The sequence below is a fragment of the Sporothrix schenckii genome (genome assembly GCF_000961545.1).
Source record: "Sporothrix schenckii 1099-18 chromosome Unknown Cont44, whole genome shotgun sequence".
NCBI lineage: Eukaryota > Fungi > Ascomycota > Sordariomycetes > Ophiostomatales > Ophiostomataceae > Sporothrix > Sporothrix schenckii.
In genome coordinates, this window is record NW_015971145.1 from 3,559,437 (window position 1) to 3,579,472 (window position 20,036).

The 20,036-nt window shown below is 55.9% G+C and overlaps 5 protein-coding genes across 5 annotated transcripts; 3 read left to right on the top strand and 2 right to left on the bottom strand.

The window, feature by feature from the left end:
- Positions 1-1,511: 1,511 nt before the first annotated feature.
- On the bottom strand, positions 1,512-3,410 carry SPSK_08861 (V-type H+-transporting ATPase subunit B; the record flags this gene model as incomplete). The annotated part of the gene is made up of 6 exons (XM_016735447.1): positions 1,512-2,301; positions 2,358-2,845; positions 2,936-2,971; positions 3,045-3,064; positions 3,146-3,230; positions 3,315-3,410. The coding sequence occupies 6 exons, from the start codon at positions 3,408-3,410 to the stop codon at positions 1,512-1,514; spliced, it is 1,515 nt and encodes a 504-aa protein (XP_016587900.1).
- A 618-nt stretch (positions 3,411-4,028) lies between these two features.
- Positions 4,029-5,678, top strand: SPSK_09050 (peptidyl-prolyl cis-trans isomerase SDCCAG10; the record flags this gene model as incomplete). The annotated part of the gene is made up of 1 exon (XM_016735631.1): positions 4,029-5,678. One exon carries the CDS (start codon positions 4,029-4,031, stop codon positions 5,676-5,678), a length of 1,650 nt encoding a protein of 549 aa, XP_016587901.1.
- A 1,459-nt stretch (positions 5,679-7,137) lies between these two features.
- SPSK_08498 (heat shock transcription factor, other eukaryote) lies at positions 7,138-9,945 on the top strand (the record flags this gene model as incomplete). The annotated part of the gene is made up of 1 exon (XM_016735093.1): positions 7,138-9,945. The coding sequence occupies one exon, from the start codon at positions 7,138-7,140 to the stop codon at positions 9,943-9,945; it is 2,808 nt and encodes a 935-aa protein (XP_016587902.1).
- A 1,235-nt stretch (positions 9,946-11,180) lies between these two features.
- SPSK_09694 (uncharacterized protein) lies at positions 11,181-12,021 on the top strand (the record flags this gene model as incomplete). The annotated part of the gene is made up of 3 exons (XM_016736266.1): positions 11,181-11,201; positions 11,271-11,439; positions 11,498-12,021. The coding sequence occupies 3 exons, from the start codon at positions 11,181-11,183 to the stop codon at positions 12,019-12,021; spliced, it is 714 nt and encodes a 237-aa protein (XP_016587903.1).
- Positions 12,022-13,069: 1,048 nt separating this feature from the next.
- Positions 13,070-18,196, bottom strand: SPSK_08293 (phospholipid-translocating ATPase; the record flags this gene model as incomplete). Its single annotated transcript, XM_016734897.1, has 3 exons — positions 13,070-14,111; positions 14,252-17,487; positions 17,591-18,196. 3 exons carry the CDS (start codon positions 18,194-18,196, stop codon positions 13,070-13,072), a joined length of 4,884 nt encoding a protein of 1,627 aa, XP_016587904.1.
- Positions 18,197-20,036: the final 1,840 nt, after the last annotated feature.

A 20,036-nucleotide genomic window follows, 5' to 3' on the forward strand; every position in this document is an offset into this window, starting at 1 on the left:
CCTCGCCTCCACAAGCTGATACCTTGTTGTTGGGAAAGGCGCCAGCCACACATCAACGAAGTAACACGAGTCACGCACCAGTCACAATGCGCAGTTGCACCATTACCTTGCAAGGTACTACACGTCTATGTTGTATCTTTTCCCGGTTCGGAACCACAAGCACGGCATACCGTAGGTAAGGAAAGTGCAGTTGTCGAATGTACGAACGTGCGCTCCACGATCTCGCCGCCCGTTTTCCCCTCACGGTCCTTTATATGCCGTAGGTGTAGCTCTCAAACTTGCTTATCGTCATTACACATATATATTCTCGTATTGGCCCTTGTTTAGCTCCGAAATGGTACCCCTTTCGCCACCTGCACAGGCACGGCGGTTCTTTGGTTTGTACGATTGTCACGTCTCATGCGCTGTGCGAGTATTTCTTTTGCTTTGGCGGTGAAATGAGCAAGGATTGTCGCGTAAACAGTCAGAGAAGGTCGCAAATGTTGCAGGGTCACCGACAAGTGCATTATTCATCCAAGTAAGACATTGGCTGTTCGCAGCCTTCCGACGCCAACTGGACGTGCCTTGCTAATTTGTATCTTACCTTCTTATCTCCACAATGACATTTTGAATCCTTTACATTGTCGCTACTACTTTCTTTCGACCTAGTGCTAGCCGAGACGAACAGCTCGGGAGTACTCTGAACTTGGGTTCTTTAAATCCATCGTGAGGTCATCACTGGAGTCCGAAAGCCAGGGTCAATCATTACTTTTTCCCGGTGGGGCCGTCGCTTGATCCGCACATCTTCTGTTCTGAGTATGTTTCTGCTCGGACCGGTCGTCGAGTTTTATCTGTCTATCCCGCCGTCTCCCTCGTCGTGTCTTTCGTTGCCCAGTTTTGTCATATTGATCTTCATGTCATATGAACAGCGACAACGCCCCATAAAAGGTGCAGGTCCAATCTGATTTGACGGGGCGTCGCTCTCACGCTCAGCCTTGCCAACGTGCAAAGTTGTAGTACTCGATATTCTGATTCCAAGCGGCAAAACGATGCCCTCAGCATAGCGCGGCCTCAGCTATAAAAAAAAGTGTGAGTAATGTATGTCGTATGAAATAGTCTAATCTGTGCGAGCATGAGGCAATATGGACGTTGAAAACAGCCTATACAAAAATGAACATAAAACAATGGCATCCTGCCTGTCTCTCTGCATTGTATGAGGAAAGTAGACACTGGCCAGAAGCACATGCAAATATACTCTTAACCGGCATATATCCCCGATTCCTCCTCCAAGAACATCAACGATATCGAGACACCAACGGAGAGCAAGCGAGCGTCAAAACCAGGGCAGTGAATAAATGACAGAGGGTGAATGCAACGAAGAGACCGGACTACGAGAGACGACGCCCAGCAGAGTGAGTGGGCTTCATTCCCTCCTCACCCGCCTTTCTCCATCAGAGCACGTGCACCGTATTATATATGGTTGTTGGGGGGGCGGGTGGTAGAAAACACAAAACACAAGTTCTCGAATGCGTTTAGGCGTCAATGAGGTTCTCCTCCTCTGGCGCCGGCTTGTTGTCCGCTTTTGCCTTGCCCTTGCGCTCCGCCGTTCTCTGGTAGTACTCGTTGATAACCTTGGCCGGGATACGGTTCAGCATGTCCTTGCGGTAGATCCGCAGCAGGCTCCACGCCAGATCCAGCGATTCATAGATTGTGCGCGACTCGTACTGGCCCTGGCTGATGAACTGGCGCTCAAACTTGTCCAGGAACTCGAGCGACAACTTATCCTCGGCCGACAACGCCTCCTCACCGACGACAGCCTTCATGGCCGCCGCGTCACGACCAATGGCGTACTTGGCGTACAGCTGGTTCGACACGTCACCGTGGTCCTTGCGCGTCATGCCCTCGCCAATGGCCGACTTCATCAGACGCGAAAGCGACGGCAGCACGTTGATGGGCGGGTAGATGCCACGGTTGTACAGCGCACGGTCGACAAAGATCTGGCCCTCGGTAATGTATCCCGTCAGATCAGGGATGGGATGAGTGATATCGTCGTTGGGCATGGTCAGAATGGGGATCTGCGTAATGGAACCGTTGCGGCCCTCGACACGGCCGGCACGTTCGTAGATGGTGGACAAATCCGTGTACATGTAACCAGGGTAACCACGACGACCGGGCACCTCCTCGCGGGCAGCAGACACCTCACGCAGGGCATCGCAGTAGGACGTCAGATCGGTCAGAATAACGAGGACGTGCTTCTCGAGCTGGTAGGCGTAGTATTCGGCGGTCGTCAGGGCCAGGCGGGGCGTGATGATACGTTCGATCCTAATTTGTTAGCTTCCTGTATGACGCAAAATAAAACAAAAGGGCATGGAACGCACGTAGGATCGTTGGCAAGGTTCAGGAAGAGCGTGACACGCTCCAAACTGCCGTTCTCCTCGAAATCGCGGGTGAAGAAGCGAGCCGTCTCCAAGTTGACACCCATGGCGGCGAAGACAATGGAGAAGTTCTCCTCGTGTCCGTCGTGCACGCCCTTGTTGGTGACACCTTCGCGCTGCACCAGGCCGGCTTGGCGACAAATCTGGGCAGCAATCTCGTTGTGTGGTAAACCGGAGGCAGAGAAGATGGGGATCTTCTGGCCACGAGCAATCGAGTTCATGGTGTCGATGGCCGAGATACCGGTCGAGATCATCTCCTCGGGGTAGACGCGCGAGTAGGGGTTGATGGGACTACCGTTGATGTCAAGGTACTCTTCGGCTAGCACCTTGGGGCCCTTGTCGATGGCACGGCCGGAACCGTCAAAGATACGGCCCAGCATGTCTTCGGAGACGCCGAGCTTGAAGCTCTCGCCGGTGAACTCGACCTTGGTCTGTCGAGAGAAACTACGTTAGGGGTGGACATGTGCCATTGAGAAAGACAAACTGGGCAGCAGTCTTAATGCCGTCTGATGCCAACGTACCTTCTTCACATCTACACCAGTAGTACCCTCAAACACCTGCAGTCATTAGCATGCACCCTGGATATTGCAAGATCGAACTCGCTGAGGTCTATCGATGCCATCGTCGTACCTGGACAACAGCGCGGCTGCCTAGGATGGGGGAAACGACCCGTTAGCACATATGTCCAGCCTCCCAGAAAGACATCGTCACAGCGTAGATAAGCAACGTACCTCTGGCCTCAAGGACCTGGCCAGCGCGGACGGAGCCATCGGGCAGCGTCAGATTCACAATCTCGTTGTAGCGGGGGTTTTTGACCTAAGCGATCACAGGTCAGCCAAATGTCCATGTCGAAGCAGCGGTCGAAATGAGGCATGAACAAGAGGAAGAACAAAGACGGACATTGTCGAGAATAACCAAAGGGCCATTGGCACCGCCAACGGTGTTGTAGGTGATGTGCGGGTTGATGTTGAACGACGAGGAAACGCGAGGGTCCATGATGCAGGCAGTCGTGGGTGTCGGTTGGCGGGAGGCCAAACGACGGAATGACGAACGGAGAGGAAAAGAAGAGGCTGAGAGCTGGTGACGGATGTCGCTGAGAGGCCGAGAGGGAAGGAGAGACGGGAGGGGGTCAAGCGGCGTTGGCAGCGGGTCCGACGAAAATAAGCAAGAGGTGACTGAGGAAGGAGCGAGGCAACAGCTATCGTTAGCAGTCGGCAGTCAGTGCAGAGTGTGGTTGATGCCAGCCGATAGGAATGGCTGAGTAGATGGGGTGCGGGACTTTTCGAGTGAAGGTGTGGCTTGTGAGGGGCCAAGGCAAGAAACGTCCCAAGCTCCTTGCTGGTTCGGGTTAACCCAGAATTGCACCACAGCAGCTTAGCAGCTAATTACGGACTGATCGCCTGCGTACCACTGGGCTCTCGGTTGGACGATATCACGTGCACGTGATTGGCTGTGCCACTTTGACAAGTTTAGGCCCGTTGTAACCGCACCCAGTGGCTAAAAGTGAAGTTTGTACGAAATGGTGCCTGGAATAGCTATTGAAATACGTTCTGGGCGGACGTCGAAAGTCACGACATCCTCTCCACCTTCGCAGCGCCCGACACTTTGACAACCATGTCGACGTTTTACGACACCGAGCCGCAACCGACGGCGTCGCTCGTCCTGCACACGACCAGCGGCGAGATCGCCATCGAGCTGTTTGCCAAGCAGACGCCCTTGACGAGCCGCAACTTCTTGCAGCACTGTCTCGACGGCTACTACGACAACACCATCTTCCACCGCCTCGTGCCCGGCTTCATTGTCCAGGGCGGCGACCCGACCGGCACCGGCAATGGCGGCGAGTCGATTTTTGACGGTGGCGCGCTGTCGGGCGACCTGGACGTGTGGCCCATGGACGAGCGCCGCGGCGCCAACGCAGGACCGCACGGCATCGGCTTCAAGGATGAGTTCCATACGCGGCTCAAGTTCAACCGGCGCGGACTACTGGGTATGGCCAACGAAGGCAAGCCGGACACCAACGGCAGCCAGTTCTTCTTCACATTGGACAAGACGGACGAGCTCAACGGCAAGAACACAGTGTTTGGCCGCGTGGCAGGGCCAACAATTTACAACCTCACAAAGATCGGCCAAGGCGATGTGCAGGAGGGCAGTGAGCGGCCGCTGTACCCAACACGGATTACGCGGACAGAGATCCTGACCAACCCGTTCTCGGACATGCGCAAGACGGAGCGGGGCGCACGACACAGCGCAGTAAGCGCGCCACGAGGAACAGACGAGAAGAAAAGGACAAAGCGCAAGAAGGGTGTCAACAAGAACCTCTTGAGCTTCGGGGACGATGTCGAGGATGATCTGGAAGGCGCTTTGGCGGCGTCGTCACGAGGGAAGAGCAAAAAGGCGAAGGTCGACAAGGACGACGAGGACGAGGCCGAGGACAAGGCCGCAAAGCCGGAACGCACAGAAAGCACACACCACCACAAGACAGCATTACCTTCACGAACGCTCTCTGGAAAATCATCTCCAGAGCGCTTAGCGACGTCTTCAAAGAGAGGCAAGGACAAGCATGTGTCCGACTCCGAATCCGACCCGGACTCTGCACCGCGGCGGAAACAACCAGAGATGACGGCGCTGGAGAAGACGAATGCCGAAATTGCTGCTCTCAAGGCCTCGATGCGGCGAACCGTTGCCGTGGAGCCAGAAAACATAAAGGAGGATAAGAAATCGGCCCTAGACAGTCTAATCCCATCAGATGCAAGGCGTGGCAAGAAGTTTGACCGCAAAAATGGATTATCGAGCCATGACAAGAAGACGCTGCGCTCCCTGGACGAATTCACCTCCAAGTTGGGACAGGACGCAAACGGCAAGGCCGCATTGCCTCCTCCAGAACCATCGGCGACAGCAGGACCAGACGTGGGCGAGGACGAGGGTGACGGCACGGTGTGTGACCTGCACTTTATTGCCAACTGCCAGAGCTGTCGGCCCTGGGATAAGAACGGCGAGGACGGCCAGGTTAGTGATAGCGACGGCGAGGACTGGATGTCCCACACACTCAACTGCGCGGCCGACAAGCTGGGCAAGGACCTGAGCTACCGCAAGAAGGCCGAGGAGGAGCTGATTGTGATCGACCCGCGCGAGAAGGCGCACGCGCTCAAAGAGGAGAGGAGCAGCTCGCGGCGGGACAGCGGTCGTGCCGGGGGCCGTCGGGACCAGGCACGACATGCGAAATTCGCACAGGCAGCAACAATATCTGGACGAGGGGCCAGGTGATGTGATCTCGTGTCATGGGATGAAGCAGGCTACAAGATAGTGTACATAAACAATACCCATTTGCTTGTTAAAATTACATTCTAGAAGGTGCTCGAAGTTTCCAACCCGCCACGTGTCTGCCTACAGGATTGCGCAGAGTCGTAAGGCTGTCGAGACAATGACACGTAATGTGCGTAAAGGGCGTAAAAGGCACCGGGTTCGGTCGAATGTCAAGACGCTGTGAACGAGGGATTTACAGTGGAGTGTTGGATCCATACAGCACGTCTCCGAGCCACGGCAGGACCCGAACACTGACGGCTTGCAATCTCCTGCCCGGGTCTTAAACCGGTCCCGATTTTTTTTCCCCCTAGGAGCATAGTGACCATGTTGGCCGAGCGTAACTTCCCATGTTGCCGTCTTGCTCGCCTGCCACCGCAGCGGAAGGATCGATCAGGTAATTAGTCAAAGTTGGCAACATGCATAATGTGTTAGGCAGAAAGGGCGGACGACGACATCAACGCGAAATTGCACGAGGAAAGAGCTGCCCAGCAGAAAATACGGAGCATAAATTTTCCACTGTGCAGACTTGTCACTGCGCGTTCTGATTGGCCGGTGACACTGAATAAGAGCATGTTGTTCTTTGACCGCTAAAGTTGCAGGTAACCGAACAGCCCGCCGTATCGGGCGGAGCAACAGTGGATGGCCTGGCGCAACTCCGCAGTGGGAAGCAAGGCCGTCAGCGTGCCGCCCTGCCCGCTTTTCTGTCTTAGCACGCCAATTGCATGCGCCAGCGACATAGAGCCTCACGCTCTAGCGGGCTACAGAAAAACGAAAGAGAGACAAAAAAAATCAAAGAGGAAAACAGCAAACAGCCACGATACAACAACACGACATACGACGACCCGCCATCCCCCCTCCCTTCCGACCTGTACGTGCAATATATTTACGTCCTCGTGCGGCCGCCTCGGATTCGCTGCGCCCAACAGAAACGGCCAGCGATTGCGCCCGAAAGGCCCTCGATCGCGATCAAACGGACTGCGACAGACGACCAGAATCTAGACGATCATTGTCTCCCACGAACACTGTGACGGCCGATCCTTGCGTGGAACGGCACAAGTGATCCCAATCCCTCATAGTATATTGTTTCGAGTGCATATCTGCGACCGCGCGGACCGACGACCGCGCCTCCGGACGAACGACGGCCCCTTGACAGCTTGGTTATCTCACCGGGTTGCATTCGGCGACTGTTTCCTTTCAATTTATTTTGTGACGCTGTTACGGTGAACACGCTTCCCGTCCGACGACCTCATAACGACACATTGCGACCTGTTCGTCGCTTGACGTGTATCCTTCGACTTCAGCAGCCAGAGGCGGTCAGCCCTCGAAGTTTACGACTTCCGCGCCTTGCACGGCTTGCACGGCTTGCACGTCTTGGACACTCCTCCACTTCTGTTACGACAGCTCCCCATAGCCAGCAGCCATGTCCCCGAATCCTCGTAAGCGCGCCGCGCCCGGCGATCCGCCCGTCTTCCCCGTTGCCGGCAACGGGCAGCCTAGCTTCAACCCGGCGATGCAGCAAGACCAGCTGCTCCAATGGTCTGGCGGGCTGCCGGATGGTTTCCCCAATCTCGCTCAAAATGCAAACTCATATATGATGGGCAATCAGGGCCAGTTCTTCCAGCAACAGCTTCGCCAACAGCAGCAGCAGCAACAACAACAACAGCAGCAGCAGCAGCAACCGCAACAGCTGCCGCTGCAGGCTGCCCAGCCACAGCAACTTCATATCCAGCCTCAGCCCGCCGTGCAGCAAGTAGGCCAGGTTCAACCGCAGCCGACATCCACAGCCATTGCTCGCCGGCCACCCAATCGCGCCCTGGTTCCATCTGTGGCCCGGCCGGCGTTTGATCCGAACACGGACTGGTCTGCCTTTGGCGATGACGCGGGCGCGCTGACTACCAGCCTCAACCACAGTGTGGGTGGCCATCTCGCTGCCGGTAACAGCAGCAGCAACAACAACAATGGCAATGGAGGCACGGGCTTACCCGGCGAGAACGAGAGCATCGAAGTCTTGGAAGAGCGCGCGCAGCGTATCAAGAAGGACTCGCAAGCGAAGCGGAAGCAAATCCCGCCGTTTGTGCAGAAGCTGAGCAGTTTTCTCGAAGAGGCCAAGAATACGGAGCTGATCCGCTGGTCCGAAAATGGCGACTCGTTCATCGTACTAGACGAGGACGAATTTGCAAAGACACTCATCCCCGAACTCTTCAAACACAACAATTATGCGTCGTTCGTCCGCCAGCTTAACATGTACGGCTTCCACAAGCGAGTCGGCCTGTCAGACAATTCCATGAAGGCGAGCGAGCGGAAGAACAAGAGCCCCAGCGAGTACTACAACCCGTACTTCCGGCGCGGCCACCCGAATCTACTGTGGCTTATCAACAAGCCGAAAAGCGGGAGCAAGGCGAAGCGCGGCAAGAAAGACGACGGTGACGGTGACAGTGACGAGGAAGTGGCCATTGACGAACCGTCGCAGATGGCGCACCATGCCAGCATTCAAGGAATGGGCAACCAGCAAGGACGCGGCTACGGGGCGCCCGGCGCTGGGCTCGGTGCCGGCGGTAGCAACCTCTTGGGGCCCAGTGGTGGCGGAGCAACTGGTGCGAGTGGTGCCGTTGCTCTGGACGCCAACGGTCACGCCAGCGGCGAGTTGGCGCCGCTCCAGAAGAAGGACTTCCAAATTATCAAGGACGAGCTCAACACGCTGCAGACGCGGCAGGCCCAGATTTCGAAAGTGATGCAGAGGCTGCAGTACGACAATGCGCAACTTCAACAACAGGCCCGCCTCTTCCAGAACATGCACGAGCGCCACGAAAACTCGATCAACGCCATTCTCAACTTCTTGGCCAACGTCTTCCGCAAGTCTCTCGAGGAACAAGGCGGTGTCCAGGGCGTTACGGAGCTGCTGGCAAGCATCTTGCCGAATGGCCAGATGCCCACCGGCAGTGTCGTGGATCTCACCGACGATTTTGACCGACGGCGACCGACGCCTCAGGCAACCAATCTGAGCACGACCCCGATGAAGCGACAGCAGAGGCTGTTGCCCCCGATCCCGGCGCCCAGCGCCTCCTCGACCACCGCATCCACACCGCAAGCGTCCGGTAACAGCGGCGGCGCGGGTACCCGCGGGAGCAGCGCACGGTCGTCGTCCGTCCTTTCACCCGGGCAGCAACATGTGGGCGCGGGCTACGGTCATACAGGCGTAGGCCAAGCCGGACACCAGCCGGCCATGGGTTCGGTTACAGAACTTTTTGACTCGCCGAGCGAAAACACCTATTTGCAGCACGAGCTGCAAGCCAACCCGCAGGAAGGCATGATGCGGATCATCAACGACACCAACGCAAACACGCCGGCGTCCGGTTCTGCGATTGACCTGCTCGAAGCGGCGGCCGGCACGCCGGCCAACATGAGCACAGATCAACGGGACCGGGTGATTGGCCTCATGTCGGGGCAGGGCAACAACAATGGCAATATGGGCCAGCAACAGCCTCAGCAGCCCAATGTCGCGAACCTGGCCCGGAAGAGTCCTATGACCGGCCCTGGCGGCGTGCCCCTGTCCCCCCAGGTCCCGATGACGATCCCGGCGACCAATGCTGGCAGCGCTCCCAACAACGTGCCGGGTATGCTGCCAGCAGCGGATGGCGCCAGCACATCGCTGTCGCCAATTCTCGGCAATGTGCAGACCGTGCCGCCGCCGTCGCTGCAAGACATCTCGAACACGCAGTCCGAGATCGAGGCGCTCCAACGGCTGCAGGACGAACAAAATGCCAAGATCAGCGACCTGACGCAGATGCTGGGTCCCCTGAGCCCGTCGGGGCGTGTTCCGGGCATTGACGAAGACGCCATCTCCGTTGGCGGCACGAACCCGGGCATGCAGAGCCCGGGATACTTTGATCTCGGCCAGTACCTTGACTCAAACGCCTTTGGTGACGACTTCAACTTCGCGACGGACGATCTCGTGGGTGGCGGCAATGCGGGCGCCGGCACGGCAGGCACTGCGGCACCAGTGTCTGGTGGTGCTGGCGGCATTGCCCCTCTTGCGGACGACTTCAGCTTCACCATCAACCCCAGCAACACTGCCGACAACGGACACGGCGCTGATGGCGACGATGACGGCGACCACGGCCTCTTTGGCAAATCCCCTAGTCCGGCTTTGACAGAAGAGATCCAGCGAACCGATCTCAGCAGAGGAAGCAGCCCGGATCCGGCCGTGAAGCGCCGGCGTGTGAGCTAGATGGTAGATGGATCGCCCTTTGCTTTCTCTTCGCTCGTCCTGCGCAGCTGAAATGCCTTTTTTGCCAGGTTTCACCTTTCCTAGCTTTCATTTCTTCTGCTGGGTTCTTGGTTTATGTCCTTTTCTTGCGTGGGATCTCCTCGTATGCTGCATTTCATGACATTTTTGGGGGGGTGGAACATGTTTCTTTTCATTCCACGGGCTGGACGGGACAAGAAGGGGCTTTTACTGCAGGGAACTCTTTCGCCTCGGCTGGATGGCTTCTCGGTTTTTGAGACCCTCGCACTGCTAAGGGGAAAGTCTAAACATATGACGGCCAAAGTCATGTCGCGGTCGGTTGGGTTTCTTTTTCATTTCTGTTTTTTGTGATTCTCATGTGAGGACCAAAAGGTTCCATTAACGATTTTTTATCCATTTAATCTCATCATTTCATTGCCGTTCACTGCTATATCGCGTCGTCCTGCATCTATTATATGTGAATGTCTTGACACATGCGGCTGTGATTTTGTCATCTTTGCTGTCCTGGAGTAAAATCGCTCAGCGTCAAAAACCAAATCTTCTTTTCCTCTCGGAAAACCTACGCAACTTGACCAGATAATAAGTCACTGAAACATTGTATGTTAGCTGGAGAAAAAATGAATAGGTGGATGTTCGTTTGTTCCTGCCTGATAAAACGTAAGATAGTTACGTCCGCAGCTTCCGCAGCTAACACGCTTTCTCCATTGCAATGACGAACACTAAGCCACCCCGTCCAAAGGACCCCAACGGCAAGGGCGTCCCTGGCGAGGCGCCCCATAATCCCATTAATGTGCCTGCCTTGGCTGGGCGCGCCCCCTTTCTTTTTCCAATGGGAGCCGTTACAACCCTCGCCAGTCTCACATTTTTGCCCCTCCTCTCCTTCCCCGCCTACATGCGCGCTGCAGAAGGGGCCGCCATAGAAGCTCTCCTTCGTTCTTTCCTACGTTGCTGTGTCTCGTGTTTATGTCCTTCCTAGCGCTCAGCCCTGAAACGACAGCCTTCTCTCCGTCCAATTCAGCCCTTCTCATCTTGGCCCAACCAATCTCGACATCTCTTCAACGAAACACAGGTGCCTTGGACGCGCACACTCCGCGACATACCGAAATAGGGGCCATCCACAACTCACGTACCTTGTCGGATACCACGCCAAGCTCGAACCCAACTCTTTCCTACCTTTTCCCCATACACGCCTAGCATCTTCTTCACAGAAAACAAAAATGGCCGACGAAGAGCACGAAGTACGCATTTGACCTCGACTCTCTACGCCTCCTCCCCCTCTCCACAGCCTTTCGCTAACACACACACAGGGCGCCACCGTCCAGGAGCAGCTTATTGAGGCTTGCCGCCGCAACAACCCCGACCTGCTCGCCGAGGTGCTCAAGGGCCGCTCCGAGACCGAGGCCGCACGCTTGCTCAACGAGACCGTCACCGTCCTCGGCAACCACCTCTACCACGAGGCCGCCTCGCAAGGAAACTGTACGTTGTGGTCCGCATGCGTCCGCTTCGCTCGCTCTCACCCTGCTAATTGTGTAAGACGAAATCATCGATGCCCTCCTCGACCAGCCCGGCTTCGAGTGCGACCCCATCTCCCGCCGCGACGGCGACACCCCGCTCCATACCGCCATCCGCTGGTCCAACGCCGAGCCCGCCGCCCAGCAACCCTTTGCCCAGGCTCTCGTCGGCATGATGCTCGAGGCCGGCTCCAACCCGCGCATCAAGAACAAGGCCGGCCTCACCGCCACACAGCTCGTCGACCCGCGCTACCCGCAGATGCGCCAGTTGATCCAGACGCAAGAGTACATGCTGCTCAACGCCAGCGATTTTGTCGACGACAGTTCCGACAACAACAACAGCAGCAGCAAGCCCTCGTCTGCACCGCCGCCGCCACCACCACCACCGGGCCGCCCAAGCGGTGCCGCACCAGCCATACCGTCGTCGGCGGCACCACCGGTCCCGCCGCCGGCCGCCACCGCATACGATGACGACGCCGAGTTTAGTGGCAGTGACGATGAGGAACGAGCAGAGTGGGAGCGGCAACGGCGGCAACGGCGGGCGTAGGTGTTGGGCTGCGTGAGCGGGATGTAGGGCGCAAAAGGCCCTTGGTTACATAGAGAAGCAGAAGCGCGGCTACGAGCATGCATGTAGATCGATTTTAATTCATTGTGATCTTTTATAAGTCTGCAACTTGCGTGTACGACCAAGAATAGCTACATACAATAGAAAAGCACACGTGTATGAAAGACGTCTGTTTCCTTGGACGGTCAAGTCAAGAGAACGGGCATTCAAAGAAACAAAAGAAACAGAAAATAGAAAACAGAACATTATCGCGAACGCCTGTGCGGTATGAAGATATTGAAAGAAAGGACGGGGGGAACCGTTAAAAACAGACAGAGAGGGACAGAGAACCACCATGGAGCACAAAGAGATATCAAGAGACACAGAAGACACACAATAGTCGGTTATAAGTGAAAATAGCCATTAACTTATTCTAGTCTTCTTTTGTCCAAAAAACCGACGGCCGCGGCACGAGTTTCTTTCCTTTCGCCTGGTTTCGTAGATTAGTCGTGCAGATCATGAATGCTTGAGCACATTCAAAATAGGAGGATGGTTGGGGAGTGTATGTAAGCTGCGATGTATGCAAAGGAAAGTGATGTAGTCGAGAGACACAATGATAGACCAAAGGCGGACGACAGTGAGAGAGAAAAACAGTAATATCACAGAAACGGTATACAAAAGCGATGACGCGAGAAGCAGGCGAAAAAACAGAATGAAGAAAATAAGCAAATGACAAATTGAGACATGAAAAAGGGGGTATGCAAAATGCAGCTATGAAAGATGGGGAAGGACAAAGCAGAAAGAGACAATAATGTGAGTGACAGGAGACTAGACAACAGTAAACTAAAGTGAAAAACATCAAGAGACTACCAAAAGTGCTCCCTTTTTAAGGCCCCAGCAATGGATCTATTCATACAACGCCATGAAAAACAATAGACAAAAAAAGACAAGATTGATTAAGAAAAGTCAGACGTGGGAATAAAAGCGTGAAACTCCGAGAATACAACGCCGGTCGTCGACGACGGCACAACACAGGAAAGCAATGGTGCTTCTACGTGGCCTTGTTCTTATTAGAAATCATCGAGAGGCCGCGAAGGCGTCCGTGGATAAACCGGCTGGCAGCGCTGTCATGGCCATGTTGGCCAGAAGCCTCGTCGAGGTTGCGACCAGCTGAGTGGGAGGACTCCAGCCGTGACAAGCGCGCGGCCGTCGTGAAGTCGTTGCTGGCTTCGTAGCTAGCCCGGACGCGGTCCATTGACGCACGCATACGGTCGTACGACGGCCGGGCCCGGTCAATCGATGGGCGGCCCCGGCCCGACGCCGTGGCAGTGTAGTCAGTGGAGGACACCGCCATACCTATGTTCATTTCGTCAACAGAGTACTGGCGATCGTGGTCACCACCACTATAGTTGGTGCCGTCACTACCGTTTTGCGTACGCGTATTGTGTGTGGCAACGGACGGCGGGTAGATGGGCCGCCGGTCTTCGTCGACACTGGCAAACTGCATGTGCTGCGAGTTGTGCTTCTTGGCCTTGCGGGAGCCTTCCGAGGAGGACCCGCCCGCCGAGTTGGTGCCGTCCACCAGCTTCTCGACGTCAGGGCCGGCCTCTCTCTTGATGAGCTGGCCGTCCCTGTCATAGTCTTTAAACTTGCCCTGCTGGGCCTGCTCCCGGATGATGTCGACATCGTACGGGAAGTACACCTTCTGCAGCGCCTTGATTCCGTAGCGGGGGAAGATGCACAAAACGGGCACGATAAAGTACACCGCCCAGAAGCTCGCCTCGCCGTAGACGGCCGCCCCAGTGCCGTAAAAGTACTGAGAGTACGTCGTCGACGTGTAGACACCAGTCCAGAAGAAGACGAACAGGAAACTGAGAGCGACAACGAGCACCATCAACCAATCCCACCGGTAGGTGTTGATGAGCATGTACAGGTTGATTGTCAGGACTGTCGGATGCACGATGTAGGCGCCCAGGCGAAGACGATCAGCCACATCCAAACCGTTGAAGGAGGCAAAGGGCGTCCGGACCATGGTCAGGTAGGGAATGAAGAAACACATGACAGATTGATAGAGACCATCAGCCATGTACAGCCTAAAAAGTGACAAGAAACACATGGTTAGCAAGCAAAAAGGGAGACAGGGGGTCCTACCAGGAGAAAAGGAAGTCGGGGTAGGGAGGATCAAGCGAGCCAGAAAAATGGGATAGACGGAAGACAACAAAGATGTACATACCAGAATTTCTGCTGCGTCCACTCTAGGCGCTCAATACCACGGCGATACAGCTGCGGGACGGCGAGCGACACCGTGTCGGGGACATCCTGGTCCAGAACGCCCATGAGAATGACAGGCACCGAGGTGAAGAACAAGTTGAACATCAGAATGTATGTGTAGTCGAAAATGTAGGTCATGTCGTAGTTGCAGAAAATCTGGAACCAGAAAATCGAAAACACCCAAATGATGTTCTTGTAGAAGAAGTTGGCGATACTCTCAGCCATGCGGCGGTATGACCAACGGCCGTGCACGAGGACAAGCCGCTTCAAGAAGCGGAACTGGCCAATCGCGTAATCCGAGGACATGGCAGCTTGCCGACCCTCCAGACCAGCGATACCGACACCAACATCGGCCTCCTGGATCATGGCCACATCGTTGGCACCGTCACCAATCGACAGAGTCATGACGTCCAGGCCGTTCTTGACCAGGGCGCACACGGCGGCCTTCTGCGCAGGGCTCACACGACAGCACAGAACGGACTTGCACTGCTTGCACAGCAGCAGGAACTTCTGGCTCAGCTCGTCGCTCAAGGCCCAGCGCAGCGTGAAGCCGTCAATAACGACCGCGTGCGTAGGGGCTGGCGGCTCGTGGTTGGCACGCGCAGCTGTCAGGTCTTCGTCGCTGCCTGTCAGGCCAAAGGCCGCAAGACCCTTGTCCAGCTGGGCCTCGATGCGCTCCATATAGTCGTCATCGGTGGTGTTGCCAGACTCGTCCTCATCCACTCTGAGATGCAACAGTTCCATATCGTTGTTCAGCAGGTTGCATGAGAAACCGATGTTGATGGCCGTCTCGACCTTGTCGCCAGTCAAAACCCACAGCTTGATACCAGCCTCGGCCAACAGAGCAATAGTGTCGGGAACGCCATCCTGCAGACGATCTTCAATGGCGGTACCGCCAAGCAGGGTGAGATCTTGCTCGATCAGCTCAGCCGCGGCCTCCATCTTCTCCTCACGATTGTCCACCGCAGTAGCGGCAGCGTCGTGGATCTTGCGCCACGAGTAGTACTCGTCTTCGGTCAGGACACGCTGCGCAATACAGAGCGTACGCAGACCCTCACGGGCAAACATCTCCAAGTGCTCGGCCGTCGCCTTGCGCAGCTCGACTTGCTCGCCGCGCTTGAGCCGAGAGTAGATGATGCTGTCGGCACCTTTGCAGATGAGCACGATCTTGTTGTCGGGCATGCGCACAATGGCGCTCATGCGCTTCCGAGTGGAGTTGAACTCGATCGTGGTGAGGACGGGGTAGTGCCGCTCCTCGCCCATAACGTTCAGGCGGATACCGACGTCCGTGTTGCCAAGGACAGTGAAGCCCATGTCACGGGCGGTGGCGACGAGGGCAGCCTCATCGGGGGACTGGGCCTTGAAAATAAGGCGGGGCGGGTCGCCCGGAATCTTCTCAGATAAGACGGTGTGGCAGAGAGCAAGGCTGAGCATGAACTGCTCATTGGCGTGCTGTTGCTCGGCCCCGTGGACACCAGAAAGATCATCGACAAAGTCAGGGGCAATGAACGTGATTTCGTCGTCGTGGAGGTACGGGTTGTCGTTGAGCTTGCGGAGACCGGCGAGCGCCTTATCTTTGGCAACGGCGATCTCGGCATTGGCCCGCTCGGCCTCTTTGACGACGTCGATACCCATGCGCTTCTGCATACCAGCCTGGGCTTCGGTGTAAGCTTCACCGTAGGGCTGGCCGTTAATCGTCGCCTTCTTGAACTCCATGACGTTCTGGGTCAGAGTACCAGTCTTGTCAGAGAAAATGTACTCGATCTGGCCAACATCATCGGAAATGTTCCACGATTTGGGAATGCAGGGCTGGTCGGCCTTTTCGTAGTACATCTCGACATCGCTGTAGATAAAGATGGCTTGCAAGGTGCGGATAATCTCAACCGTGATATAAAGAGAAATGGGCACCAAGTTCTGGAACAGAATAAAAGCGGCCCAAAACGTGACGAAGCCGGCCAGCGGAGGCGTACCACCGTACGGACCCATGTCGACATAGGCAAGCGATGCGTCGGTCTTAGCCCACGAAACACCGTTGATAAGAGCGGCAATCAGACACATAATGAACAGGACACCGAAGTTGCAGATGACGTTGAAGTTGAGTTCACGAGCAATACGGGCACGCTTGCTAGGAGTGTCACCGGCGTTCATCATGATCTTCGTGTCATGACCAGTGAAGAGAACAATGCCCAGCGCCCACTCGGTGTTGCGGAGGTTGCAGCCGCGGAGCAGGAGGTTGTCGATGGAGATAGGCTCAGACATCTCATGCACAGCGCCAGAGGGGTCCTCCTCAAAGGACTGGTTCCAATGGATGGCGCCGTTGTACTTGTACAAGTTCGACTGGGGCGGTTCGCTCTTGACGTAGAACTGGGCCCGCTCACAGTCGCGCGCGTGCTTGAGGCTGCGGCCACAGCGAAGAGACTGGCGAAACTTGAGGTTTGTCTCGCCGTCCAGGTTCTTGGTCTCGATGTAGCAGCCACCATCCGGGTCGGAAGTCGCCAGCACGACAACGTCGGCAGGTAGTTCGTCGTCGTTATAGATACGAACAAAGTCGCCAACCTGCAGATCCTTCCAGGCGCCGCGATGGAAGCGGGCTTTGCCTTCAGGGACAATATTGTGGTTCAGGAGATCAGGCTTAGCATTGACGACGTTGAACTCGCCATCGGCGGCGGGGTTGAAAGAAAAAGCCGACGTAGGGCGCGTCTTGTCCTGGGCGACAGAGAGCATGTCCTGCATCTGAGGCGGCGCATTGCGGGGCGAAGGCGAGGGAACCGGCGTCATCTGAATGTTCTCGCGTGCAGACACAAACGAGTCGCGCTGACTGTAAGGCGAGAGCATCGATTCGCGGCGCGTATGACGTGTCTCGATAGACACGCGCGGATCGTAGCCATTGGGGTCGACCCCGGCGGCCTTCTGCTTGTCCTTGCTCTCCTTCTTCCAAAGGCGCTCGATAAGGTGCCAGAGTCTCGAGAAGAAGCGCGAGGTGGCCTTCTTGAGCTTGCGCCAGGCCGACACATTGTCCTGGATAACATTGACATTGTTCCAGTCCAGTAGGCGGTACACGGGGGAGTTGTTCAGAGTCTTATCCGAGCGCGTACGGCGCACGTCCTCAATGGCATCACGGATGGCCGTAATAACAATAATGGCGATAAGTGGGACAGAGTTTAAACCGGGGTTCTCGACACCGAAAATCGAGAAAAACTAGGTGAGAAAATGGTCAGCAAAGAGAACAACGCGGCAAGGGCGGGACGACGGAGAGCCAACCAAACAGGGAAACAGCTCCAAGCGAGGGAAATAAACATACAGCAAGAATGACAACAAACAAGAAAAAGATGTTGGCAATGTTGTGGAACTGAAAGTACAAGTTCTTCGGGATGAACGACAGCGGTGTGTACTTGGCAGTCCGAATCTTGTTTCGCGAGTACGTCTGCTTGGGCGCGCCGTTCTCGTCCTTCTGGTCGGGCGGTAACGGAAGGTTGAAGTAGAGCGTGCGTGGGCCAGGGCCATCGTGCTCTTCCTCCTCCTCGTCGGCAGGCGGGGCATTCGGGTCGGCATTATTGGGTTCGCCGCCTTGGCGGAACGACTCGGAACCGGCTGATGCGCGTTTCTTCTCATTGGCGAGGGTCTTGCCGTGACGGCCAATGAGAGACAAACGCTTCTTGTTACTACTCTTGACAGTCATCTTACGAGTGGCCCAGCGAGAGCGTTTTGTCTTGTGCGTCGACGTCGAGCCGCCCTGACGTTTTGGGGCAGGCGGTGAGTTGGGGTGCGGGAGATTTTCCGCAATGGTGATGCCGTTGCTGTGCCTGCTGGGACCGGCTGCTCCGGAATCGTGAGCAGCCTCGATGTCGTTGTCGCCATAGGATGGCTGGGCGGGCACGTCCGCCGGGTTGTCTGTTGCGTTCATCATATTGGGTGGCAGATGGAACGGGGACGGGAGGGGGGCGGGCGGGAAAAGAGATTACTAGGGATGCGGGTCGAAGAGGTGATGCCACTCGGGCATATCCTAGAGACGCAGGCCTATCGTCTCTTCACGTCGAGGGGGTTCCTGCTATGGGGACTCGGGTGGACGAAGTTCGTCAAGCCAAAAAGGCTGGTTGGCCGCGTCCCGTTTCGGGGGGAGGACCTCGTCTATCCCAACGCCGACAAGCGGGTGGAATTGATGCCGCGCACCGCCGGGATTAGAGCATGAACACAATCCGAGACGTTCGAATCGCACAACGCCGGGAATGGGTGTCGACTCGATAAAAACGACGTTGGCGATAGGGGCGCGGGAAGAGTTGCCCACAAAGACTTCAACTGCGGCGTCGAGAGCGTGCAACGTGTCGACTCTCTGCTCGAATCGGCGAGAAAGGGGGTCGAGAAAATTCGATAAAAAAAGAATGAAATGAAACGAGAGGAATTCGTCGTCTGCGTCTGTCGTCGTCTGAAAGAAAATGCAAAATCGAAAAGTAACGGATCCAAAATGACAAGGACGCGGTCGGGAGGCGAATATCGTGGTCGGCCGTGTCGGGGGACGAAGGCCCTTGCGTTCTGAAAGTTTGACTGTGGTCAAGAACTGGACAACCAACAGAAAATGTTCAGGCCCTGAGTGTTTTGGGAGCGGCGGGAGAAGAGAACGGCCACGAAATGGACCGCCAAGGCTAAGCACGAGAAGCGGAGCCTGAAGAAAAAAAAGGAATGGGGGGATCCAGTACGAGCGCCGCTAGGAATAGCCACCGGCGAGAAAGGGAGAGCCAGACACAGGCGGCTGAGTTCTGTATACGTTGAAGTCCGTTCGCCACAGAAACAAGGGGATAAGGGGCATACAAAGAAAAGGAACAAAAAGAACAACGACGGCAAAAGAGGAGCCTAGAAAAACGGGGAAGGAGACGACGAGGAAAGGATAAAAATTAGCACAGGCTATAATACGAAGCGACGGCGACGAACCGCTGGAAGTAACAAGAGCGACGGACGAAACAACAGTGAGAACGCGAGTGAGATTGAGTAGCAAGAGCGACCGAGGCGAGAGACCAGGCGGGAATTTGCTGGGTCTGGTTTCGAGACTAATTTGCTAATATCGGATGGCCCGGGCGGCAGAAGAGGCAGGAGCAAGCGGTGTCACTTACTACAGAGTCTTAGTAGGTGTTGTTTGGGAGAAGGAACAGACGGGCGCCGCCCAAAAAAGGCATAAAACAAACCGAAGACGCGAAGGGGGGTTGCCTTTTTGGCTGGCGGCACAAGCTAAGGAAAAGGAATCACCGGCCACTGAACAGTACCCCGAGGTACCCCGGGTGAGCCGTTGCAGGCGAAAATACTAACGGACTTAAGCAGAGAGACCCAGGAGTACATGGGTTTGGTAAGCAGCTGCAAACTCAGCCTCGCTGACGGAGAAAGGAGCTATCAGCTTTTGATTTGGAAGTCGCGATTGGCGGCCAGAACGAATGCGATGCGTTGGCCACTCCGAACGGAGCGAAGGTGCGTACGGTCAGTTTCGCCATCCAAACGTCTGTCAAGATTCTGGTGCCCGAGAAACGGGGAAGAGCAAGGCAGACACGATGCAAGATGCAAAGGTGAGAGCACGGTAGGCACACCCACCGGACAACAAACAGGGCTGTTCGGGTTGCGCGGCCACGACGATCAGAGACTGTACAGCCCCTGGCATTGGCAATGTAGTGACGTTTGGTGGTCCAGGAACAGGAGCGATGATGCTCGGCGTCCTGTCAGCGGCCTGCCTGTTACGACGCCTGGTAAGATGGTTGACATAGCGC